The 27,941-nt window shown below is 36.0% G+C and overlaps 1 protein-coding gene across 1 annotated transcript; it reads left to right on the top strand.

Moving 5' to 3' along the window:
* Positions 1-166: 166 nt before the first annotated feature.
* Positions 167-27,754, top strand: LOC121734436. Its single transcript, XM_042125047.1, has 9 exons — positions 167-329; positions 3,097-3,307; positions 3,957-4,154; positions 5,171-5,275; positions 12,119-12,213; positions 16,932-17,148; positions 18,836-19,006; positions 26,807-26,920; positions 27,646-27,754. Exons 1-9 carry the CDS (start codon positions 167-169, stop codon positions 27,752-27,754), a joined length of 1,383 nt encoding a protein of 460 aa, XP_041980981.1.
* The last annotated feature ends 187 nt before the right edge of the window (positions 27,755-27,941 follow it).

Below are 27,941 nucleotides of genomic sequence, written 5' to 3'. Positions count from 1 at the left end.
ACATGTTAATTGCTATTTCATTACTTGCGCCCAAGTCATGAAGTGTCAAATAGAACAGTTCATTTTGAGTTTTCAAATAGTTCTGTTTGGCAGTGGCGCCATTTTATAAAAAAAGAAGAACTGTTCGAATTTTGAATTATATTTAATTATTATGGTTCATTGTGTAATGAAGGTGTGTGTAGTAGTGCTATTAGGAATTGCATTTAGCGAAATAGTTGGAGTTTGTAATGGAAATTGTGCAAGTAATAGTACTGAGGAAAATGGAACCCGCGTTCTGTCGAGAAGAAAAAGGTTCCTAGTGTTCCCAGATGGCAGTTCGCTCCAACTTGGTATGTGATTTTATTTAATTGTTGCTTACCTACTCTTAATATTGTGAATGCAATTTTTTTTTGTCCGTCTCTTGATTAAACAGCCAAACATTGTCGAGATACGTTTTTTTGGAAAGCACAATAGGAAGAGTAGATATTTTTATAACGGAACTAGGTACGGTTCCCACTCGATAAACTAATATTTGCGTGTACGAAGTTTCTGTTTACGTCCAGTTTTCAATAACTAACGGCTGACCCATACTAATATCATAAATGCGTAAGTATATATGTCTATCTGTTACCTCTTTACGGCCAAACCGCCCAAAACTCTTTACGCCCAACGTGTACTGTAAAACTCTGGAACGAACTGTCACCAGCAGTATTTCTGGACCTATACGACCTACAAACCTTCAAGAAGAGAGCGTATTCCCTCTTAAAAGGCCGGCATTGCACTCTTCTGATGTTGCGAGTGTCGGTAGTTGCTTTCCATCAGGTGACCCGTTTGCTTGTTTGCCCCCTTATTTTATAAAAAAAAAACTGAACCGATTTTGCAGAAGCTTGGTATGAGATGATTTGAGTTTCGGGAAAGAGCATGGGATAGTTCCTGTCACGGAAAAATGTACAAAATAAGCTTTATTTTGTTGTCACCTGTCTAAGTCCTGTTGCATCCTTACCGTTACCATGAATCAAAATAGCACCTCCTATGTCAGACCACCAGCGGTGTTTGTTACTGAGGGTTCCATAAACTTAAGTTAGGAATTCTTCATTATTTTGCTAACATTATTAATAAAATATATTATATCTCGATACTTGAAATTCCGAGATGGGATTTAGGATAGTTTTTATCCCGAGAATTTAGTTTTTATCCCTTTATGCATAATATACTCTTAAACTCGAAATAAAATCATTTGGCTATTTTTAGGTTTCAAGTATTCGTGAAAATCAAGGGAAGGTTTAATTAGGGAAACCAGTTATTAGGGAAGGTTAGGAGGGAAAAAATGCTAATAAATAACATAACTGTATAGGTGAATACACGTACAACAAACTTTAAAGTTACTGTGACTACAAAGTACAAACTATTTATTGGTCCAACAAACTTGCACATATTTGTTTTCGGGTGTTAAGTTTGCTTGATGAAAATATTATGATGCATAGAGTTCCAGCAACATTGCCATGTAATTTAATTTTAATATAATTGCAGCAATTTATGCAGGGAAATGTATGTAGAGTAAATAATATTTTACATGGTTTTTAGAGTTCCGTACCCAAAGGGTAAGAACGGGACCCTATATTACTAAGACTTCGTTGTCTGTCCGTCTGTCTGTCTATCTGTCTCCAGGCTGTAACTCAAGAACGGTAATAGCTAGAAAGTTGAAATTTTCACAGGTAATGTTGCCGCTATAACAACAAATGCTAAAAACAAAATAAAATTAATATTTAAGGGGGGCTCCCATATAACAAACGTATTTTTTGGATTTTTTTGCTCTATATCAATAATAACAACAGGTAGGTACTTGATTTTTTCTCAAAATCCTTAGTTATATGTGTACTTTAATATTTATTAATAATATTAAAATAAAATAAAAAATTAAAGGGGCTCCCATACAAAAAACACAATTTTAGCCTGATTTTGCTCTATAATGGTACGAAACCCTTCGCGCGTGAGTCCGACTCGCACTTGGCCAATTATTTATTTATTAGGAGGACGTACGACTCCGTTGCGACAAATTTCGTTTATGGCTAAGAAACCGTACAATTCTCCGATACAAACGATCCTTAGTCCTTTCCTAGGACTTAAAGTATCTCCATACCAAATTTCAGCAACATCGGTTCAGTGGTTTGGGCGTGAAGAGGTAACGCAGACATACACACTTTCGAATATACAGAGTGTAAAAAAATAAGTGATAATACTTTAGGGTGTAAATGGGTTCCCTATACAATATGTAACATAGTTCGCTGTGAAAGTAGCAGTGCTGGAAGAGTAACTTTTTATTTACCTTTGTATGGAAAAATTCATGACGCTCGCTCTTGCCCCAAATCACAAAAAGAAATTCTTTTCTTTCAGCGCTACTACTTTCACAGTTAACTATAATTTTATATGGAATAACCAATACGGTGTGTATTCGTTAATCTAGAGCAATGATTCCCAAAGTGGTCTAGGTGGATCCCCAGGGGTCCACGTGAGACTAGACGGGGATCTACGTTGGCCCTGACAAAAATCGGGTTCCACAATTATTGTAGGCGGGGGTAATTTGGTTAGCAGTGAAGAACTTTTGTATAGGCTTGATTTCTCTTATTAGAAATCATAGGCCAGGGATGGCGAACCGTGCCTTATAAACGTGCCACTTTTCTGAATAATCACTAAAGTGATGCTATAGACGTGCCATTACTTTTCCTCATCATATTTTTCTTTGTAATCTGACGCGTATATTTAAAAATATAATGCTCCTTGGCTAACTCGGCGCTTTTGTACAATAATCACTATTTTGTGATCAGTAGCATGCTCAAAATTTTGTCGCGTACCATTGGTTCGCCATCCCTGGCATAGGCGGATAACTTGGTGAAAACACAGTGACTGTTACTTAAAATGATAGCAAGTTTCATGGATTAGTATAATTGTAGGGGAGGAGGAGGGCTTCAGTGGGTCCGCAGTATGCACCAACACCTTAAAAGTTGGCTACGAAACACAGGAGTTTGGGAACCTCTGATCTAGAGTATTATCGCGTAGTTTTGTTACATCCTGTATAATCTTAGTATGGATTAATTTAGGATTTATTCTTTTTTTTAGTGTTCTGCGTCCAGACGGCAGCTGTTATACCTATAGGGGACATTTTTCTCTACGGCAACACAGCAGCTCTGGCCTGGACTCTACCGTCCGACCCAAAAACCCTACTCTTGTTCAAAGAACAAGAAAACTTCGCACTCAGAAGAGGAGACATGAAGAAAGTTAAATACATCAATGAAAATGGGAAAGTGATTGCCTCTGTGCCTTTTAGCAGGTGAGTTACTTAAGGTTAATAATAATAATAGTATCTATGGACGCTTCACACCACGTCAGTCTGGCCCCGTGCTAAGTACCTAAAGGACTTGTGTTACAGGTATCAGACAACGGAAATATATTTAATACTATTATACTGTACATATATTTAAGATTTTTATTATATCATACACATATTTAATACACATCCAGACCCGGGAACATTGAAAATTTTGTTCCATCGGCGGGATTCGAACCCGCGACCCCCGGCTTGAGCTACCGACGCGCTCACCACTGAGCCACAGAGGTCGTCAAAAAGGTCGTCAAAGTGTTTTGTAAAAATGACAAAATTGAGAAAAACCATAAAGTTAATAATACGTAGCGAAATAGAGCAACAATGTGGACCTGTGAAACGAAACCGAAATTGGTTTACATCTGTGCGTAAAAATATGTATACAGTATACACTTACACAAGCCTGATTGAACATGAATTCTATGAGATTCAATTGTCAACGTGCCGATAAGTGCCGACTGGACGTCAAAAAAAGAGTTCTGCTGTCATGTATCACACGTCTCTTTTTACCACGCAGTGTTACTGATAGTGACATCTCGCTTGCTCAGGCCTTCAAGTTGTTCAAGTTGTTCAATAAAGTCGTTAAAAATTATTTCAGACCGAATATAGTGAACCCAGCGTTCGCTAAGCGCAGTGTGGACTCTTACAAGGAACTCCTGAAAACAAAGATGGACCGCGCTAGGATGCACGAGAGGCAATTTCAGCGTTTCCTGAAGAAAGACCTGGACGATAATCTGGACTTTCACAGGCTGAGTCGCGTAGAGCTGTATACCAAGATAGAGGCGTTGATCACTGCGTAAGTGATAAGTCCATAAATCATAATATTATCTATACTAAGGGCCTGTTTCACCACTTTCTGATGAAGTGCCGGATAGGCACAACTTTTTTAACAGATTCTCCATACTCTATCTGTCAAGGTGGATAGCCTATCCGGTACTCATCAGGTGGAACAGGCCATTAATATTGTAAATGCTAAAATGTGTCCGTTTGTCTGATACATCTTCACGCCCAAACCGCTGTACTGATTTTTTCCCGGAAAAAGTATGGTTCCCGCGCGGTAAAAAAATATTGGCGAACGAAGTTGGGGAGTCACCTAGTAAGTCATCTAGTAAAAAAATACAAATAGATAAACTTCCCATTTATAATAATAAATGGGAAGTTTATCTATTTGTATCTTTTTCACGATTTCACCGCTAAAGTGATTAAGATGAAATATGATATACTTTAAGTACATTAGATAGCTTTTCCAGAAAAATGTTTGGATAAACGAATTTAGAGCAACAAAGTTGCGGGATACATCTTGTATTTTATTACTAACGAGCTTTTGCCCGCGGCTTCGCTCGCGTTAAGAAGTATTATTATATACAAACTTTCATCCCCTATTTTAACCCCTTGGAGGTAGAATTGATCAAAATCCTTTCTTAGCGGATGCCTACGTCATATCATCTACCTGCATGCCAAATTTCAGCCCGATCGGTCCAGTGGTTTGGGCTGTGCGTTGATAGATCACCATGTCAGTCAGTCACCTTTGAGTTTTATATATATAGATATGGAAAACAAGAAATATTTCACGGTAATTTTTCGTCGGATCCCAAATATTTTTGATTTCTTACTTTTGTGAGGGTAGCAGGTTTAGCCCCAACAGGTGTGAAACTAACTTGTTTTCCATACAATAAATACTTTGTCTTATTTCAAAATCATTATACATGTTTAGCTTATTCGGAATATGTTTTGGAAATTAGCTTTATACTACAGATACAATTCCGAATAAGCTACTGATGGTGAAACAGGCGCTTATTATCTGAATTATAGTCTAGGAGGCGACGGGCGGCGGTGCGTGTTATACAAACTATGCGAATCTCAGCGCTCCACGACACAGGGCACATTCCTACAAGAGCTCCTCCGAGTTGTCTTTACGTGAGTAGTGTTGTACTAATTTATATATCGATATCGATAGATTAACTTTTTTAAGAGACTATCCCACTGCCGGGCAAAGACATCCCCCAAGTGAAAGTCATCCATCTTTTTCGCTCCAACTGCACCGCAGGCCAGCTTAGCTTATAGGCTGACGATAAATTTACTGTAACAATAAAATGCATGACAGCGAAAACACTCTAACACACATAGACATACACAGATTCTTAGAGTTGTGTGTAGTACACACAAATCAAACACACTGTGTACATAAAAAAATATCCACAGCCGAACATATAACCTCCTCGTTTTTTGGAAGTCGGTTAAAAAGTGATGCTCCTTTTTAAATTGATATCGACTAAAATTTCCAAATGCGTAAAATGAAAGTGCAATTTTGCAGGAGCTCCTGCGTTGTTGTTTTAACGTAAGTAGTGGTGACTGTTGCAAATTTTGTGTCGATAAAAATCGCGTGTATAAAAGTTTTTCGCACACAGAATTAGCAAAGTTTACGATAATAATAAAAATATAGTAAGATCGCTGGGCTTAAAAAAATAAAATGCCGTTTTGACAAGCGACCCATTGTACCACAAAAATCAACCAATGTAAATTACAGGCACGTTCTGTACTCATGCTTGGAAGAGCTTCTCTAAATTGATCTTTTCGTGAATAGTGTTGCACATTAGAACCATCGATATCGATAGAAAGTATCGCTTCGATTGGTCTCATCTCTCTAGATAATTATCGGAGATAAGAGATGAATTATCTTTAACCTTTTAAAAAATGTAATCATTATTTTTCTTAACAATAAGAATATATTAATTTTATCGATAGAATAAATTCTATCGATAGAAATTAACATCACTATTTAGTATAAAATTTGTGAAATGTTTTCGCGGATACAAGTTCTTTAGATTTCAACCTTTTGTCTGTCCATTGTGCTCCATCTAAATCTTGGAATATCTTAGATGCCGGAGCGAAATGGTCAATTTTTATTTCACTCGATAATAATTCGACGCTTTATTATATAATGCACACAGAGAGATTTTGAATTTATTTTTAAGATTTTTCGAGACGTTTAAAATTTGTTCTTCATAGTTAAATATTTCTAAAGTGCTCTATTGCCACATTAATGTAGCTTTATTACTTTTTTGTTCCGGTACGCTATTTTCTGGTCTGATTGATCTACATAATATAATAAATATTTTGGTGGATTGTATCCAAAATTCTGTCATTTTGACGTATGAAAAGATACTACTCATGCTGTTAAATAGAATCTGAAATAATGATGATGATCTGAAAATTGAAATAATGAAATTGAATTTGACGTGGGAGAGCCATGCTTCGGCATGAATGGGCCGGCTCGACCGGCGAAATACCACAGGCTCACAGAAAACCGGCGTGAAACAGCGCTTGCGCTGTGTTTCGCCGAGTGAGTGAGTTGACCGCAGGCCCAATCCCCTACCCTTATTAACCTTCCCTACCCTCCCCTATTACCCTATTCCTTATTCAAAGGCCGGCAACGCACCTGCAGCTCTTCTGATGCTGCGAGTGTCCATGGGCGACAGAAGTTGCTTTCCATCAGGTGACCCGTTTGCTCGTTTGCTCCCTTATTTCATAAAAAAAAAGAAATGGATAGGAGGTGTGTTGGATTAAGATATCTAAATTGTTGTTTAAAATTTTAACATCATACTAAATATATTATAAAGACGAAAATTCGTTTGTTTGTTACCTCTTCACGTTCAAACCACTGAACTGACTTTGCTAAAAGGTATGGGGATATTTTGAGTCTCGAGAAAGGACATAGGATACTTTTTATCTCGGAAAATTTTGCGGTTCCCGCGCGATAAACAAATTTTGGGCTCAAATCAAATCAATCAAATCAAAATTGTTTTATTTCTGAATAAATTTAAAATAAATGTTTTCAGAATGTTCTACATGATGCCTACCACCGGTTCGGGAACTAGCCCGGCGAGAAGAACCGGCGTAAGAAACTCGCACGGGGCCCACTTTTTTACCAAAAAAGTGACAAAAAAATTATTTTTTTAAAATAAAGTTTACAATTTTGTAACTAAATATTATATACAATATCCACATACATAATTGTAAGTCCTATAATAATGAAGAAGTAGCCTTGCAAGAAGCCATCCTACTCCCAAGGTGTGCCAACGTTTATGAAATCACTGACCTTATGGCTTTGGCACACAAACGTTCTTTAACTACTTTTTTAAATTTATTAATGGTAAGATTTTGAACGTTTTCTGGGATTTTGTTGTAAAGGCGTATACATTGACCTTTAAAAGATTTACTGACTTTACTAAGTCTGATCACCGGCATATCTAGCTTGTGCTTATTTCTAGTATTCCTAGAGTGAATGTCACTTTTAAATTTAAATTTACTTATATTTTTTCTAACATATATTACATTATCCAAAATGTATTGAGAAGCAACATTTAGAATACCAATTTCTTTAAATTTATCTCTCAGAGATTCTAAAGCAGACATTTTATAAATAGAACGTATGGCTCGCTTCTGCAGCACAAATATTGTATTAATGTCGGCAGCGTTTCCCCATAAAAGGATTCCATACGACATCCTACTATGAAAATAACTAAAATATACTAATCGTGCCGTGTCTTCGTCAGAAATTTCCCTAATTTTTCTGACTGCATATGCTGCAGAACTGAGCCTACCTGCAAGATTAACAATGTGAGGACCCCCTGTAATTTACTATCAAGTGTAATACCTAAGAATACAGTGTTGTCTACTAAATTCATCTTCTCATCATTTAATACTACATTGGTTTGGACTTGCCTAACATTGGGCAAAGTAAACTTTATACATTTAGTTTTACTAGAATTTAAAAGTAAGTTATTAACATTAAACCAATGTACTATTTTTGAGAGAGCACTGTTTACCTCGTCGTAGTTCGACTGTTGTCGCTTCACTTTAAAAATAAGTGAAGTGTCATCAGCAAAAAGCACTATCTCATTATTATTACCCTTAACTAGATAAGGTAAGTCATTTATATAGATGAGAAAAAGAAATGGGCCTAATATAGAACCCTGTGGGACACCTAATTCTATTTTGGTTCCTTAGGACCTTTTACTATTTACCTCAACCCTTTGAGTCCTATTTTTAAGGTAAGAAGTCAAAAGGCTGAGAGCAGAGTCTTTAATTCCGTAGTGGCGCAATTTCCTGATCAATGTAGCATGCTCAACACAATTGAAGGCTTTCGAGAGATCGCAAAACACACCTAAGGCATCCTGCGACTCCTCCCATGCCTCAAAAATATTGCAAAGAAGTCCTATACCAGCATCCGTTGTGGATCGACCCTTAGTAAATCCGTATTGATTATCATGTAGTAAATTATTTGAATTAAAATGTACTAGTAATTGTTTTAAAATATTTTTTTAAAATATTTTACTAAAGGTCGGTAGAATCCGATTTAGTTCCGGCTTTGAATAAAGGAACAATCTTGCTATGCTTCATTAAGTCAGGAAAAACACAATTTTTTATACAATCATTGAAAATCATTGCTAAATAAGGAGCTACGATGTCAATTATTGATCTTATAGTTTTTGTGGATATGCCCCAGAGATCAGCAGTATTTTTAATACTCAACAATTTAAAGGTATCAATAATATCTCTGGGGTTAATTTCTCTAAACTTAAAATTGACATCACATTCCTTTACATTGTCTCTGAGTAGCTTTTCGGCAGCTTCAGGCGAAGAATTTAAATTTTTTGTGGTTGAGACCGGAATGTCAGCAAAAAACTTTTCAAAGCCCGTCGCAACTTCTTGATCATTAGTAATCTTTATTTTCAAAGTATAGTTCAAAATCAGAGCTACGACAGGTGACATTTCCAGTCTCACCAGCTATTACCTGCCATGTTGTTTTGATTTTATTTTTAGAGTTTTTAATTTCATTTTTTATATATAGGGCTTTAGCAGCTTTACAAACTTTTCTGAAGGTTTTTGAGTAGTTTTTAACATATACTTTAAATACTTCACTATTGTTAATACGCCTTTCATCATATAAGTCATATAATCTTTTCCTACTTATTTTTATTCCTTTTGTTGCCCAATTAATAAATTTAGTTCTTTTATTACTGTTTCTAACCGTTTTAGAAGTAAATATTGAATTAAATTGAGTTCTTATCACCTTAAATAATTTATTAAAAGCTTCATCAGAGCTATGTGACCTATCCAATAAATGGATATTTGAATTTAATTTACTTCTAAATTGCTCAATACGTTTTGTGGTCACAGGAATAAACACAAGATTTTTCTTCGCGTCACTGTCACATTTCATATTAAAAGAAGCTATTTGTCCATAGTGATCAGAACTTAGCTTATTAATTATTTCTTTTTAGGGTTCCGTACCTCAAAAGGAAAAAACGGAACCCTTATAGGATCACTTTGTTGTCCGTCTGTCCGTCTGTCAAGACCCTTTTTCTCAGGAACGCGTGGAGGTATGAAGCTGAAATTTATATCAATTACTCAGGTCTACTGTCCCTTGAAGCTGTGAAAAAATCAAACTTCTAAGCCAACGCAATCAAAAGATACAGCCGTTTATGCCGCAAATTTTCGACACTTGCAAGGGAATCAAAACCTACAGGGTGCTTCCCGTGAACTCAGAATCTTGAAATTTGGTACGAAGCAACGTCTTATAGCATAGATAAAGGAAAAATTACGAAAACCATAAATTTTTAGTTACATCACATAATATATTTTTTTTAATAATTTTAAACTTACTACCCATTTCCTCATAAACGCGTAGAGGTATTAAATTGAAATTCATACCAAATACTCAAGTCTATAATACCTTTAAGCTGTAACAAAATCAAACTTCTATGTCAACGCAATCAAAAGAAACAGCAATTTCCCCATTGTAATGTTATGAATTTCATTTTGCAATAAAAATACCATAGTTATGACTCGATTGTCGTAATGAACGAACTTTGTAAACCTTGCAGGTTTGTACGGAACCCTCGGTGCGCGAGTCCGACTCGCACTTGGCCGGTTTTTTTATCAGGAATAAGATTAGTAAATATGTTGTCAATAAAAGTGGCTGTAGTATCACAGACCCTTGAAGGTTCCTGAAACAAACTGTGAAGGTTATACGATTGAAATAAAGATGTGAATCTAACAGTAGTGGAGGATAAATCTAATAAATTAATGTTAAAATCACCACATATAACCTTTCTGTTAGATGCACATACTTTTGACAAAATTTGTTCCATTGTTACTTCAAAAGAATCGTATAACCCTGATGGAGGCCTGTATACGCCCACAATGATTAGATGGCTCAGCTCTATGCAGGCCACTTCTATTAATCGTTCAGTAGAGAGACTCACGATATCCTTACGTTCCTTAAACTTCAAATTGTTTCTGATTAAAATAAGAGAGCATCCTCTAATGGCATTTTCTCTACTGAACGAACTTGCTATCTGGTGATCATTGAAATTGAAAATGAGTTCATTTGATCTGAACCAATGTTCAGATATACACATAATATCAATGTTAAATTCCTTTAAAAATAACTCAATTTCAAGTTATTTACCTACCATACCTTGTAAATTCTGATGCACCAGATTAATCAAATTACATTTATTTTTCCTCAGTTTAATTGAGTCTATCAAGTTATTGGTAGGATTTTCAACATTTAGACTTGAACTTAATTCATTTGTGCAAGAGATGTCCTCCATTGTCTTATTATCTAATTTAAATAAATATTTGGAACATATTCCAAATCGTTAACACTATGACTAATATTCTGCTCAATAAAAGCAGTAGTCGGGGAAGCCAAAAACTTGGCTGGGTTTATATATGTTACCGTCCAAACCCGATTTCAGGACAAACCAGTTCTGCCTAGGCTCAACTAATTCTTCCTATACGCGATAGGATTAACTAGTATATCCTAGTTCAAACTAATTTGTCCTAAGCTCGATTGGATAGACCAGTTTAGACTAGGCCAAACTAGTTGATCCTAATATCAATACGCACACTCTAGGATATACTGGTATGGCCTAGTCTAAATAGTAAAAAAAATTTGCGAGGTCGTTGGTCTTGCCAGTCTATGACCCACTCAAAATTGTGTACAACGTGCCAATCAAGATATTGAGAATATGATAGGCTCTTGGATGAAGGACAAAATTTCAACGAAATAAGGCTTGAGATAATAATATGTTCAATTCATGAAAAACCGCGCTTACCCTTCAGGGATAAAACAATCGCCAAACAAGGCATTATTTGGAATAGAACACAGAGTAGGACTTTCGACTTCCTCTTTGCCGCAAGAAATCATAATATAATATTCATATACTTTAATAAAAAAAATCCAATTACGGAGTATTTTATTCAGTTTAGGTATCTATTTATTTTTACTTTCTAGATATACTATAATGTTTAGACTAGGCCATACCAGTTTATCCTATAGTGTGCGTATTGATATTAGGATCAACTAATTTGGCCTAGTCTAAACTGGTCTAGCCTATCGGGCTTAGGACAAATTAGTTTGGACGAGGCTATACTAGTTAATCCTATCGCGTATAGGAAGAACTAGTTGAGCCTAGGCAAAACTGGTTTGTCCTGAAATCGGGTTTGGCCGGTAACATATATAAAAAGTTAAATAGCAACTTGGCTATACGTCGTTTATAAAAATTTGATAAGAAGAACTTATCTTTTTTCATTGTGGATACCTTAAAATCTAAATTATTGATATCTATAACCTGACATTCCTTATGTGAGTCATTCAAAATTATGCAATTATTATTTACAGCAGTATTATTTACGGCTAAACGGAGTAATCGATTAATATTATAATTCTATGTTCTGTACTTCCAGATTACCGAAAGGGAAGGAGTTTGTTTCTGAGATGCACAAGGAGTATGACGAAGCACACAGCCATACAGACGACTGCGCCCTGAGATACCCCGGCTGTGAAAACCTAGAAATTAGTTAAAACGTAAAAATATAAGTAATTTATGTTTAAAATTCTTCTTATTTACCAGCACCAATAAATTTTGAAGTAATATTATTAATTCTAACGTCTGTCTGTCTCTTCCCAGGTATCATTTTAGGTTCTGTATCAATATAATAATTTTATTATGTAGGTAATGGCTCACGTTTACTCCACAAGCACAGAATATATATTAGTAGTACCAACCCAGGCTGTATAACTCGACTATGTTATGTTTATAATAGCTGTAAATCATGATGAAATTGCCACCTCGCGCGTAACTAGTAACTACTGAGTCGATATAAATAAAATTTCTTATGTAGATAATATTTTTAGTTCCAGAAATTAAGTAAGACAGTTATTACTAAAAAAAATAATGATTGTAAACGAATTGATAAAATTTTTTGAACTGCAAACATGCAGTTCGGATGTGGATGGCCACGTATATTGTAAGCTGCAACATAAATAAGTATAATAATATTGTAAGTTATAATATTATAAGACGCCATAAAACTGCTTTTATAAAACTAGCTGTTGCCCGCGACTTCGTCCGCGTTAGCATAGTAGATCACGTCCCAAGTATTATTGTACAAAAATATTCAATGTATAGTATTTACTTTCCTACGATTTTATTATATTATATTGTATAGATGTATAGATGGTATATATTAACTTGAAAAGACCATTATTAATAACAAAAAAGTTAGTTGTAATTAAATGTTGATTAGAGACCTAATAAGAATAAACCGTAAAGTGTTGTTTTAGTGGTAAGTATACGAGTTTACTTTCACCGTTAAAACAATTTGTATTATACCACTGAATTTAATGACGCTCTTGAATACAAACAATGTATGCGATAGGAGTAAAAACTTTGAAATCCTTTTTCTCAGAATATTATAATAGTTATTAAATAACTTATCTATATATTAATACGTGAGCCAAAAACTTTGTATCCCTTTTGACGAAAAATGGGGAAACGTAGGTGAATGAAATTTGCACAGTTATAGTTTATATGGTGATGATGATGTTGAGCTAATATCATTTTGAAATTATGCTTTTATCATACATTTTTTAACAAATAAAACATTACACACACTACAACACACACACTAGGAAAAATGACAGATTTTTGAGTGACAAGCCTATACATACGAATTATACTCTTTTATTTATGGTTAAAGTCTATTGACAACGAGTTGACAAATTGAAAATGGATTAAGTATATAATATTTTTTTATTGAATCTTAGATACTATTAGACAATGCTCACACGGCCAGTCTGAGATCAGCTGAGTCCCAGAGACAAGAGTTGAAAAAAAAAAATTATGATAAAGTCGATATTTTTATACAAAATATAGTTAACTTAGTCCTAATGTCGTTGAAACTAAGGTCGAATTTCGACCATTGGGCGATCTCTAGTTTACATAATAACAACAAATTACCTTTCTTGCCATAATTGATGACCCGGTGAACTTCTATCACTTTCCTTCTAATATAAACCTTCCCTGGACTTCAACGAATATTTCAACACTAAAATTATCTTAAACGGTTCAGCCGTTCTCGAGTTTTAGCGAGACTTAAAATAGATAACTGTGTTACAAAATATAATATTCTCCGTTTTATAAAAATCAAGTTTAACTAAAACGGAAAATGTGTCCCTTAATTCTATTTTTCCATAAACTGTAATAGTTCCTTCAGTGTTCAAAGCAGAAATATATAAAGTTACTAGCTGTCCCGGCAAACGTTTCTTTGCCATATAAAGTATTTCGCCCGAATTATTTTATTGAAGTGACTAAATAAGTATGTCACCATGGCAACGTCCATCGCTATCCCGTCACACAAACAATGGTCGCCGTCAGTCACGAGTTGTAATAATTTACTATTATTTATTCAACAAATGCATTTATCAATATTAAAAGTACCCAGTAGCCGATTTTAGACCCATTAAATATGCATATAAAATTTGGTTAAAATCAGTAAAACCGTTTCGGAGGAGGACGCGGCCTAACTTTGTGGCACGAGAATTTTATATAATAACAGAAGAAATATCAAAATATAAGCGATACATTTTGAATCATACTATAGAGGAATTTAGCTCGTTTAACGGACCAATCCTAATCAGTTACTTAGAACAATCTCCTGTAACTGTACTTACAATGCCAGTGTAAAACAAAGCAAGTTACTAATAAAGTGGACATCGGAGTAACTTCACTACGCCAGTTACTGTGGATTTAAAGGTGAGTGTTTTGATTATAATACTAAAGTCAAACAGCCGTACTCAGAGACGTTTAATTATGATTAAACTTCAATTTAATGAAAAGTTTGACAGGTTCATGGCTTATGTAAAAATATTAAATTAATTACAGTTAAGTAATTACTCTGAGTGCGACACGTTTAATAGCGTATCAAGGCACAAAACTTCATTTACAATTATTATTTAAGTATTACAAATTTTGTATGAAATTCTGTGTTTTGTCTCGTCATTTTGATCATAAGCGAATAAAATTTATTCAAGTTAACTCTATTAATAATAATATAATAGCTCCCACACCGGTTTCGGTGACGGTGGCCGGTTTCATTGAAACCAGGCCAGCTACGCAGGAGTAATTTTTATAGTGACCAAGTGTGTGCGCAGTACACAAGAGCACTCTCTATTCCTTTACTCTCATAACCCAGTGGGACGGACGACCGACACGACTGGCGAGAGATCAGGCGCAGGACCGACTTTTTACATGCCCATCCAACGCATGGATCATCTTACTTGTCAGACAATCAGGTGATCAGCCAGCATTGTCCTAACCAAACTTGGAAATAACATGTTTCCAACGCGGGAATCGAACCCACGACCTCCGAGTCAAGAGCCGCGCTCTATACCACTAGACCACGGAGGCGTTGGAACTCTATTAGATACTTAGTGAATACATATTTTTTGATGGCAGGCACCAGTAATACTAACGACGTTCAGAAAATTTTTGTAATTATAAAAAAAAATTTTGAGTTTGAGAGTGCTAATTTTGAGTTAAAACTTACATGCTTCAACCTTTTTGCTATTGGCAAAATTTCTGGAGTGTTTAGCCAGTTTGTTTTTTGTCTTGTTTGATAAATCCGACAAAATTATGTAGCCCCTGCCAACAGATCAATTCCTCTGACAGTACCTTTTCAGAGTAATTAATAATCATTATCATTATTTCATCAATTGACAGTACCTTTTCAGAGTAATTAATAAATAATCATTATTATTCTTGATTGCCAACAGGAGTTTGGCGCTCTTATTTCTTTCAGCATGTACAAGATATTTATATTGTTGATTTTGGTGGAGTTGGTGTTGGGATTTGAAGATAACTCCACTTCTCAATCAGTAGAGACCAGGGTCCTATCGAGGAGGAAGAGATTTCTTATATTTCCTGATGGAAGCTCATTTCAACTTGGTGAGTAAATGTAATATTTGAAATACGATATCATTCTGAACTAGATGACGCCCACAACTCCGTTGCGCCAAAACTCATTTATCGCGCGGGAACCGTACATTTTTCCGGAATAAAAACTATCCTATGTCCTTTCCCGGGTCTCAAAGTATCTCCATGCCAAATTTCAACAAAATCGGTTCAGCGGTTCGAGCGTGAAGGGGTAACAGACAGACAGACAGACACACTTTCGCATTTATAATATTAGTATTGATGTTGCTTGCATAGTGCGGAAAGGAAACCCTACATCAATAGTTAATTTTATACTCTTTACCACTAAATTATTAACGATTGCCGATATTATAATATTATCTAGTCTGCGTCCTTTCTAATTGTTTAGTCTACGCAAAATTTCATGAAAATCGATCCGATACTTTTGGACTCGGCAATAATTATTGAAATTTTAAAATAACAAATTATGTTATTTGCAAAATTTTTGCAATTAACATAATTTGTTTTTTTTTATTTATAACGTTATTTTTGCGAATAACATAATTTGGTATTTTATTTAAAAAGTTATTAATTACATAATTTAAACGTGCAGTTTATGAGCCATGTCTAACTATGAAAAAGTTTAAGCCTTTAAGGAGTAAATGGAATCTTTTTTGAGACCTCTCAATAATGCTGATCCTAAATTCTAAAATTATAACACTATTAATTTTTTCAATGCACATCGATTTTTTTTATAAAAAATAGAACTAAAATTGTATAAAAAAACCGAAAACAAGCTGGAATAGCATCCAGTAGATTAATTATAATAATAGTTATATGCGTAATTTTTTACTAAAACATTTATTATGATATAAATGAAAAGTAGATATATTTACGTAAAATCTCAATTAGAGGTTAAAGCCACTTATTTCTAATTATTTAAATAAGTCGTAAGGCTGAGATATTAGGCTAAAACACGATCGCGACTTTAAATTATTAATACCAAAATTATAATTTATCAAACGCATGGCATTCCTCAAATCTCTAGACCAGTTATTCCCAAAGTGGTCCAAGCTACGAGCGCGCGTAGCCTTTATTTGTAGTTGGAAATACGAATAGACATTTTCGTTAGTGTGCGTAGTGCCTACCTAACGGAGCAGTCAGTAGCGAGCGAGCCATGTACGCGTGTATAGATATGGTCACCAACACAACTATATTACTACTATAATATTTTTTGTCTATAGACAAAAATAATCTCTACTCTTACTCAACCCTCCAAATTATTGTTTTTAATTTATTTTCAGTATTCTGCACCCAGAACCATGGGTACCTACGTATAGGTGACATAGTCTGGTTCGGTAACACCGCGGCTCTGGCCTGGGAGTTACCCACGGACCCTCAACTGTTCCACATCTTCAAAGACCACGAGAAGGACTTCGCACAGAACCGTAATGGGGTCTCGAAGCTGATATACTTCTTGGACCAAGACGGCAAGGTGCTGTCGAAAGTACCATATAAGAGGTAAATAGATCCATTATTTGGTAACTAGAATCTAGATACAATTCAACATGACTGGTGAGTGGTGAGACATGCTTAAGGAGATTAGACGTGGGAGAGCCATGCTTCGGCGCGAATGGGCCGGCTCGACCGGAGAAATACCACGTGCTCACAGAAAACCGGCGTGAAACAGCGCTTGCGCTGTGTTTTGCCGAGTGAGTGAGTTTACCGGAAGCCCAATCCCCTACCCTATTCCCTTCCCTACCCTTCCCTATTCCCTTCCGTTCCCATCCCTACCCTCACCTATTACCCTATTCCCCCTTAAAAGGCCGGCAACGCACCTGCAGCTCTTCTGATGCTCCGAGTGTCCATGGACGACGGAAGTTGCTTTCCATCAGGTGACCCGTTTGCTCGTTTGCCTCCTTATTTCATAAAAAAAAGAGTACTCTGTAGTCGATTCTTAATAAAATTATGTAATAAAATTATGTACTTAATTTTATCCGAATTTCCCAAAAGTAAATGAATCATGGACACTAAGTAAATTACGCAGTTAGACAAGTAGGCATACTATGCGGCCGGCGCGGCGCGGCGGCGTGCGCCAGCAAAGAAACACCACACCTACCCTTCCCGCGCGCGGTGTCCATGCGTTGGGTAAATAATTTAAACTTTAAGGCGAGGATAAACCCCAATTTGTTATTCCGTGACTCCCGGTTTACCTAGTTCCAATATAATAACGAAGTGTTAAAAAATATGAGATATAAAGCACAATATTTAAAATACCTTAAACCATAAACATTTGAATAAAACGTAATACTTTGGCTGTAATTAATTTACAAACTCACCTCTGAAAAAACTCTATTTCGTCGAAATATAAGTATTAACTAGGATAATTATACATTTTATTTGAATAAATTGTTAGTAAATCTATATTAAAACTTCTTTAACCGAACAATTTTGTTTCTTAATATTTATTTCCAAACATATTTAAAAAAAACATGAAAAATAGCGAAGATCCGCCAGAGTTGTTACAGTTTTATGCTAAGCTAAAATTAATCTTATTGCGATGCGCATACGCTTGGTCTTTGGTTGTGTGCAAGGTTATCGTTTTTGATTGAGATTAATCCCTGCCTTAAGCTACATTTACTCAGTGATCAATTGATATAAAATTTTTTTCATCTAATATAATAGCCAAATATCACGTCCTCGAGTATTGAACATACGTCTCACCAGTCACGCAGTATATAAAAAAACGTGTTGCACTCGGGGACTGCCGCGGTAAAGCTATTGCATTTTTTTATCAACTTATGTTATTATAATTCGCATACGTCTAGTCGCATGCACACAAACACCGTGCCGAGTTCACTGTGGAAGGAGCAGCGCTGAAAGACAATTTTATTTTTTCACTTTTGTATGGGGAAAGTCGTGACGCTGGGGCGCTTGCCCATACAAAAGTGAAAAAAATTGTTCTTGTAAGACCAATTTTTTACAGTAAACTCTCTTAAAAAAACACACACACACAGGAACACTTACACACCCTAAAGTATTATCACTTAGTTTTGTTACTTTTTTTTTTTTGCTGAAGGCAGGTCAAGTAGCCCTGATGTCACTGCGACCCTTGAGGATCTATTAATCTAGTTTTGTTACACCTTGTATACAAAAATATATTTTGTTATTTATATTCAAGCTAATTTATTCGCTTTAAACTTTCCAGAAAACCAATAGTCAATCCAGCGTTCGCGAAACGCAGCATCACCAGCGACACCAGGAAAATGTTGCACGAAAACCAAAAACAACAATATGATCATCTAGATACAAGTTCCATAGATTTCCACCGGATGGGGCGACAGAGCTTCTACTCGCATTTAGAAAAGTTTATCAAAGCGTAAGTTAAGCTAAACCGTAAAACATTGTTAAGGAGCTTATGCACTAAAGCAAAGGACATCAGGCATTCTTGTCTGAAAATATATAAATGCGCGGCCAGAACTAAGAATATTTCCATTACCTAGGCTATTTATACCTTAAACTAATTCAATTAATTTAACACTGTTACTATACGTTTTTTATTAGTTATTTAAGTAACTCATAATAATAATAAATAATACCTAATATAAAAAAATGCAGTTACTGGGTTAAGTCCATATAATTTTTTTAAGTTCTTAATATGGCATAGCTATTTTAAATAATCCTAGGTCTGGCCGCGCATCTTTTTTTTGACCAACATTGTATGGAAATTGCCTGATGTCCTTTCTTGTGAGCTCATTGATTTCCATTGCAATGTGACGATGCGATGTATTTTTAAGTAAGCCATTCAAAATTGAACTTTAGAATTAGTTTGCCCGCATCCTACCATTTCATAGATGTTTTTCCTGTTATGCGGGCAACACGCGAGCGGCCATGTTGTCACCCACATGCGGACAAGATCAGTCAACTGTGGACAAAACGCATGGCAGGAAAAGTGACCTAACCCAACTTATTTAGAAATACTATTATCACGTTGTGACGTTTGTCGTTAAGTCATTTTTTTTTTACTTTTCTATTGTAAAAAAGCATCAAGTCCCCTAATGTTTACAACCAAATATACCAATGCTTAATAAGAATTGAAGCAAATCTAAGATAAATGAAACATGAAACTTCTTCAAACTCTCGCCACGTTTAGTCGTCCGTTTCTTGTAGCAAGTGGATAAGCAACTTAACATATTATTTTTTATTATTCTGAGCTATTATTATTGTTGCAGTTAACAAAGTTTGTTCAATAGTGTATCGGATAATAATTTCTATAACCTTTCGAAGTTTAATATAACTTTTCCGTTATATGAAGTCGTAAGCGTTAAAAATGTTCCAATCTAATTCATAAACAGATTCTCTTATCCCTTGATAAAATGGATCCTATATACTCGTAAATAAGAATGAATTTAAATTGTGGCAAAACTCAAGTACGGCTGAATCGATTTGACTGATTTTATTCGACTGATATTGATTCTTGAAATATTCGTGGAAGTCCAGGGAAGCTGAGGGAGGGAAGTGATACGATTTTTTTTCACATCCGCGGATGTGGATGCGATGTGAATGCGGATGTGGATGCAGATGTCGATGCGGATGCGGATGTGAATGCAGTTGTGCATGCGGATGTCGATGCTGATACGGATGTGGAAGCGAATGTGGACGCGGATGCGGATGCGGACGCGAGTGTGAATGCGGATGTGGATGCAAATGTGCATGCGGATGTGGATGCAATGTGAATGCGGATGCGGATGTGGATGCGAATGTGGACACGGATGTGGATGTGGATGCGATGTGAATGCGGATGTAGATACAGATGTGCATGCGGATGGCGATGCGGATGTGGATGCGATGTGAATGCGGATGTGGATGCAGATGTGCATGCGGAAGACGATTGCGGATGCGAATATGGATGCAGATGTGCATGCGGATGTGGATGCGATGTGATGCGGATGTAGATGCAGATGTGCAAGCGGATGGCGATGCAGGTGTAGTGTAGATGCGATGTGAATGCGGATGTGGATGCAGATGTGCATGCAGATGGCGAAGCGGATGTGGATGCAATGTGAATGCATATGTGGATGCGATGTGAATGCGGATGTGGATGCAGATGTGCATGCAGATGGCGATGCGGATGGCGATGCGGATTTGGATGCGAATGTGGACGCGGATGCGGATGTGGATGCAGATTTGTATATTTCGCAGGATCATCTCGTAGATTGTATTTAATATTATTAGTTAACAAGATGACCTCTTCACACAACCACCGAGCTGATTTACTATATATACTTTAGGTCCATATTAGAGGACATAATATACGAGTTCTATACACGAGAATATCTGAGAAAGTACGGTTTCCACGGAAATACACGAGCTTTAGCACAAAAAGTTGTGAGCATTATTTTATTAATGAGTCGATTCCGGAAAAACATATTTCCGCAGCAAAATACGATTGCCTTTAATCTTTAAAACAATCAACTTTCAATAAATAAAACGATTTTAATAACGGATTCATTATTTGACATCAATTTTATTATTGAAACTTGCCGAAGTAATGAAAAAATCATTAAATTTTAATAATTAATGCAATATTAATTTGGGTTTTACAAATTAAAATAATCTGTACTCAACAGTTAAGTAACAATAAAACATAGTTACTATGTTTTACTGTTTATTAGAGTTAGAGAGAGAGTTAGAGTGTAAGTTTTTTTTTTTGTGATTGCCAGCTGTTATCTATACCATCAATAGTATTTTCGATCATAAAAAGTAGCTGGTACGAATTACTTTCTTAAGGGGGTCATCTAAATTGAAATGGCGGCGGCGGAAAAATTCCTAATTTTTATTACGATTACCAGCCAAAATATGCTTGCAATATTGTATCAGCCGACATGAATCTTTGTTGTGTTTTTCAACCTTTTCTACGATGCATATGTGGTAAAAAAGGCGGCCACCTTTCTAATATTAATTTTGTTTTTTTTTTTTTACTTTTTAAACTTTCGCATTGCATTATAATTAAACTTTTTAATCGGGACTTAACGCGACTTATTTAAGTAGTAATGCTACTACGAGTACATACTTTTTCTCTCGCGGCACTGTGACAGGAATATAACCGACGTTTCCAATCGAGCGCGTTTTTTACGAAGGAATTCTAGATGTTTTATTTGCAACGCGAAAGTTTAAAATGTTATCTTAATAACCGATACGGGCCGGATATTATTAGAAAAATAAAACATCTAGAAAGTATGTACTCGTAGTAGCATTACTACTTAAATAAGTCGCGTTAAGTCCCGATTAAAAAGTTTAATTGTTTTTTTTTTTACCAAAAATAATTTTCTCGACCACTAGCGACCCCTACAAACCTCTAGTGACCCACAGGTTGAAAATACTGATGTAGATCAAAACGAATCGAAACATAGGCCGATATTTACACCCAAAGCCGCGATAAGCCCGTGAAGTGGCGAAAGTTCGAGCGCGAAATATATTTTAACTTCGGCGAAATATTTGCGACAGTTTAATATTTATAAAACCCGGCTGCCGGCTTTCGGTAACCGGGTTTAAGTCAGCTGTAATCCCCGAATAATTAAACTTTGTATCAACAGTTCTCCTCGTGTTAAGTTTGAATGGAACATTTGCATCTATTGTTTTCGTGCGGTGGTAAAGCAATGTTGAATGGTATAAGCCAGCGGTTTTCAACCTGTCGCGACCCCCAGGGGGTCGTGACTCGTCAACTCGAGGTAGAGAACTTTTTTCAGTTAAAAAAAAACTAAGATTTAAAAAATTGGGCATTCCCTCAACATGTATACGTCATGATTAAAAAGCAAAGTGTCGCGAAATATTTTGTCGTACCAGAGGAGTTACATCGCAAAAAAGGTTGAAAAATAGTAACTGGCCTAAGCCAGCGGATCTCTAATTTTTTGGTGTAGGAAGCGGAACACTTTTAAGAATGACATTTTCGATGGACCTCCCCAAAACAAAAATAATGTTTTGTCGTTGGATGAATTGTCTAATATCTTTAATTCTAAAAACAATTGTATAATTTGCGGAGCCCCAGGGCTCCACGATGCATACTTTAAGAATGACTGGTTTAAGTCACAAGACAAGTTTTAGGTTTTGGTCTCGTTACTTGGACTATAGATGCTTTTGACGACACAAATGTTATGCTATGCATACATGCAACCTACTTTCCGCGTCGCTTGTGTATAAGTGTCTAAACACACCATGCCGAAGTTCCACGGCGGAAATTCCGCATGATTACGTCAGTAATGTCAAACGCATATAATATATAACGTGACGTAATTTCGGCATGGTGTGTCTTCGGTAATTTAAAATACAGGCGGAATCATGGCGAACTTCCGCCGCGGAACTTCGGCATGGTGTGTTTAGACACTTATTGTGTAAATTAATAAATAGTAGTAGAGGAGGGGAGGGTGCTATTTTTGTAGTCACTCGAGCGTCATGGAGACCTAGTAGGTTTTGTACATTAGGTAAAGCTGATAAAAAAATAATAAGAGCGTTTTTTTATTTTAGCGGTGGGTTCAGAAACTGCAGCCATTTCAAAGTTTTGAAAAAGAAAATATATTCAGAAAATTGCTTATTTAGGTAAATTATAAATATATTTTAGACAACAAGGACTAAATCATTTAGTTAAGAGCAAAATAAAATATCTACGAAGCTTAGTTAAGAAAACATGAAGCTTTATTTTTTATATTTTAAAATGTCCCTACAGGCTTACCTAACCTTTGAATCGTCAGTGCTTTATATGGAAGCTTCTTTGGAGTATACTAAACATCCCCTATCTTAATCAGACAGATCCGATGACATTTCAATATTAAAAAAAAAAAAATACCCACCACGTGAGAAATCTGATTTCTATAGGGACCGTGCAGAAACTATAGAGGGCGTCGTAATTCGACAGCAGCGACACGATGCGAGTAAAAGAAGTAACTTGTGAGTGACTTTAGCTTCGCATTCTCTTTGACCCCTGCTAGTTTATAAGTGTTTTTTATATGTTTTAGACTATAAAATGATGTAATACTTACACTCCCAAGTTGCCACATGCGGCCGCGAGAACAACAATAGATTTCCAAGAATACGCGACCGAAGGATTAAAGTAAAAGACTAGATGACGCCCGCAACTCCGTTGCACCAAAAATCATTTATCGCGCGAGAACCGTACATTTTCCCGGAATAAAAAGTATCCTATGTCCTTTCCCGGGGCTCAAAGTAAATCCATACCAAATTTCAGCAAAATTGGTTCAGCGGTTTGGGCGTGAAGTGCTAACAGACGTCTACACTTTCGCATTTATAATATTGAGTATGGATGAGTTTCTAACCGTAAACAAAGAACGAAAGCGTGAATAAAATGTTTAAAGCTTATCTAGTTATCTAAGAAAATATCTGAAAAAGTAATTAGTAGCATCCATCAGCATAGAAAGTAAAAACTTGATAAATATTGCAATAAAATAATGAAGATGCAAAAATACTTATAATAATTACTGAAAATGCTTGTGGATTATTAAAATAAAACAAGTTCACTAAAACAAATGCTTTTATTTCATCAACCTTCTGCGATTCGCTCGATACCATCTTTACAACCGTTGGCTGTCACTATTTTTAACTAGTGTACCTCATCAGTGCAAACACTATATAAGTATTCTTTAAATAACACACAAACACTGCACTATTAATAGTTTTCCAACTTGAAGAATCATCCTTTTGAGAACCAACACTTTGACAAGATGGTTCAAGATAAACACTATTACGGAGTACTATTATATTATATTCTGTGCCTCAGTGTTGAATTCCTGGCAGGACTTCTCCAAATTATCCTTACTTTTGATGCAACTTGTTGCATTCTAGTTGATGTCTTTGAAATTCTTTTTTAAAAGAGTTCTTTTTATTTTCTTCTCCAGGAAAAATTGTAGGTAGGTATATTATATGCCGGGTGTACAGGATTTTCCGATCTTAGCCAATTAAATGAGCGGTGCATAGGTATGTAAAATTTAGATGGAACTTGGAAGCCAGTTTGGATGTTTACTGAAAGAAGCAACGGTTATAGGTTAGGTTCATATTGTGTTCATCTAAATGAATTTAGAAAGAAAGAAAGAAAGAAAGAAAGAAACTTTATTTGGTAAAACAGTAAAATATATACAATACAAATAATCAATAACATTTCAAATACAAGTCTTACCAAATCGGCGCCCACTCATTTACGGTTATAATCTATAAAATTCAGTGTTTTTACGAGTCTACACATAACATTCATGGAACTTTTTAAATGCTTACGTATGTTTTTACCGGATTTTATTTATTTCTTTCGTTTTTCAATAAGCCAAGGCATGTGAATACTTTTGACAGGAAAATAGTAAAATTTTACATCCTTCGATTTGCCTTTATTTTTCTTGTATGTATTAGAACATCCGGGAATACAACAATGCTTGAAAATACTCAAATTTCTAAATAAATCCTTTAATTTTCCGTAGCTTGACTTGAGCTTGACAATAAAATTTTCGTAAAAGTTTCGGCTACTCGTCACTAGTGGCAGTGTCATCGCTCTGCACGGTCCCTATACCATGATAACTAGACACATGTCAGAAGCCTATGCAAGCTTAATCTGACACGCTCGAGCTACTCTCGAAATCCCCTCTTCCCCTCCCCAACTATAGTATAATTCTCAAAGTTTCAAAAGTAGTACACCAGATCTAAAGTACAATTTGCAAATAAATAATTATATGTGCTTGTTTTCGCTATAATATATTGATAAAATATGATAACATTAACGTTTCTAGCTGTTATTAAATCACCATTGAACATAATAATATGACCGAAGCGTCCATCTTATTATCGTTGTAAAACTACGTATAAGATTTGCTTTTGTGAGGACGCAGGCCTAATATTTTGTGAAATAATATTCGTTCCGCCCTATTAACCTCCTAAATGGAATCTCGGAGACCTTTAGCAAAAACTAAATCCATTTTATATGTCGTAACGAGTATCCTTTATTGGGGAGAATATTAAATTTAAAAACAATGTCCCACCCCCAGGCGGTACAATCGAGGCTTTTTGATTACATCTATCTCGCTCTGATTTTATTTTTTTATGAGATTTCTCTTTGGATTCTAAAACAATCTCGATTTAGGTTGTCTTATGATGTTCCTTCCACTTGTCATATGGAATCTCTAGTCCTTAATATTATTATGATAGTCGGTGGTGTCGTTTTGGTGGTGTCAAGTGAAATGATCGATTATTTTTCTTCTTTCTCTGCAAGAGAGTAATTCAGTAAGGACTTAATTGTAAGTATTCGTTTAAAAATAAATTTGTAAAAAAAAGGTTTATATCGGTGATTCCCAAAGTGGTACAGGTGGACCCCCAGGGGTCCACGCGAGACTGGACGGGGGTCTGCGTTGGCCGTGACAAATAATGGGGGTCAACAATTATTGTAGGCGGGGGTCTATGTAAATTAATTTGATTAGCAGTGAAAAACTTTAATTGTGTAATGTGTAGGCTTGATTTCTCTTATTATCCAACGTGCCACTTTTCTGTATAATCTCTAATATGTCATAGACGTGCACTTTTGTATAATAATCACTGTAATCATTTTGTGATCACTTTGCTCAAAATTTAAAAAAAGAAAAGAAAACAAAAAAGAAAAAGAAAAGCTCAGCGTCTGTTACTTAAAATAATGGCAAGTTTCATGGATTAGTCTTGTCCGGGGATGGGGAGGGGGTCTGGTTTAGATACTACTTACTAGATGACGTCCACAACTCCGTTGCGCCATGATTCGTTTATTTCGAAGGAACCGTACATTTTTCCGGGATAAAAAGTATCTTATGTGCTTTCCCAGGACTCAAAGTATCTCCATTACAAACAGCAAAATAGGTTCAGTAGTTTGGGTGTAAAGAGGTAACAGACAGGCGGACGGACACACTCGCATTTTTAATACTAATATGGATGAGTCTTTTGCTATTGTAAGGTTATATTACACAATCGTCGAACATTAATCTGAAGAAGACATTTTGTCACTTGTGCTAATGAGTAGGTCACTGACAAAACTTCTGAATAAGTTATTCGGTGATAAACAGCTGATTATAGAAATCTAAGTTTGCTCACGTTATCTCATGAGTTTGGATCGAATTCAGATCGGACGTAGTGTGAAACCGCTCTAAATATATTTTTTTATCAGGATCGGCTGGAGTGGTCAAGAATGTGTGCTTCGCCTGCTCTGTGAGTTTGGAAAGACCAAAGGTGTGGCCGGCCAAGGCATGTTTCTGGAGGAAATCATGAGAGCTATATTTACGTAAGTTATCATAACTACGACTTTTTTTATGAAATAAGGGGGCAAACGGGTCACCTGATGGAAAGCAACTTCCGTCGCCCATGGACACTCGCAGCATCACAAGAGCTGCAGGAGCGTTACCGGCGTTTTAAGAGGGAATAGGGTAATAGGGGAGGGTAGGGATGGGAAGGGAATAGGGGAGGGTAGGGAAGGAATAGAGTAGGGGATTGGGCCTCCGGTATTAATACGACTGTATTAAACCGACCACATAACTAAAAAATTCAGCACAAAATACTGTTAAATACAGTAGACCGCCTAGCGCCTAACAAGTAACGACGCATCCGTGGTCTAGTGGCTTAGAGCATGACTATAACTTGGTAGTTGTGGGCTCAATTCCCGCGTTGAAAAATGTTGTTTCCAAGTTTGGTTAGGGCAATGCTGGCTGGTCTCCAGATTGCCTGTCAAGAAGGTGGTCCATGCGTCGGATGGACATGTAAAAAGTTGGTCCTGCACCTAATTTTTTGCCAGTCGTGTCGTTTCTGAAACCGATGTGTGAGTCAGTACTAAATGTGGCACACGCACACATTTGCATGATCTCAGATAACATAAAGTCGCAAATAAAAGCTGTAATGTGTGCATAAAGCACACAAAAACCTATACACATATAACATGGTAGCGTTACAGTATGATATTTATGTTTTTCTTTCTTAGGCTGTATTATGTTATAGTATAACTTGTTTTCCCAGGCTACCCGGCAGTAAGTCGGTTCAAGAGCTGTACGACGTAGCTCACAACTCCCACGGGCGGTGCGACGAATTGTATCGTTGTGAGGAATATAATGCAATAAATATATAAACTTAGTCTACTTTTTAATTCATTTACTGTTATCTAGACTCAGATCATAACATTTTCTTGCTTTGGCACGAATGGGCGGCTCGACCGGAGAAATACCACGGGCTCACAGAAAACCGGCGTGAAACAGCGCTTGCGCTGTGTTTCGCCGAGTGAGTGAGTTTACCAGAAGCCCAATCCCCTACCCTAT

This window comes from Aricia agestis, chromosome 15 (genome assembly GCF_905147365.1).
Source record: "Aricia agestis chromosome 15, ilAriAges1.1, whole genome shotgun sequence".
Lineage (NCBI taxonomy): Eukaryota > Metazoa > Arthropoda > Insecta > Lepidoptera > Lycaenidae > Aricia > Aricia agestis.
The sequence above is the reverse complement of the archived record's forward strand: the minus strand, read 5'-3'. Positions and strand labels throughout refer to the sequence as shown.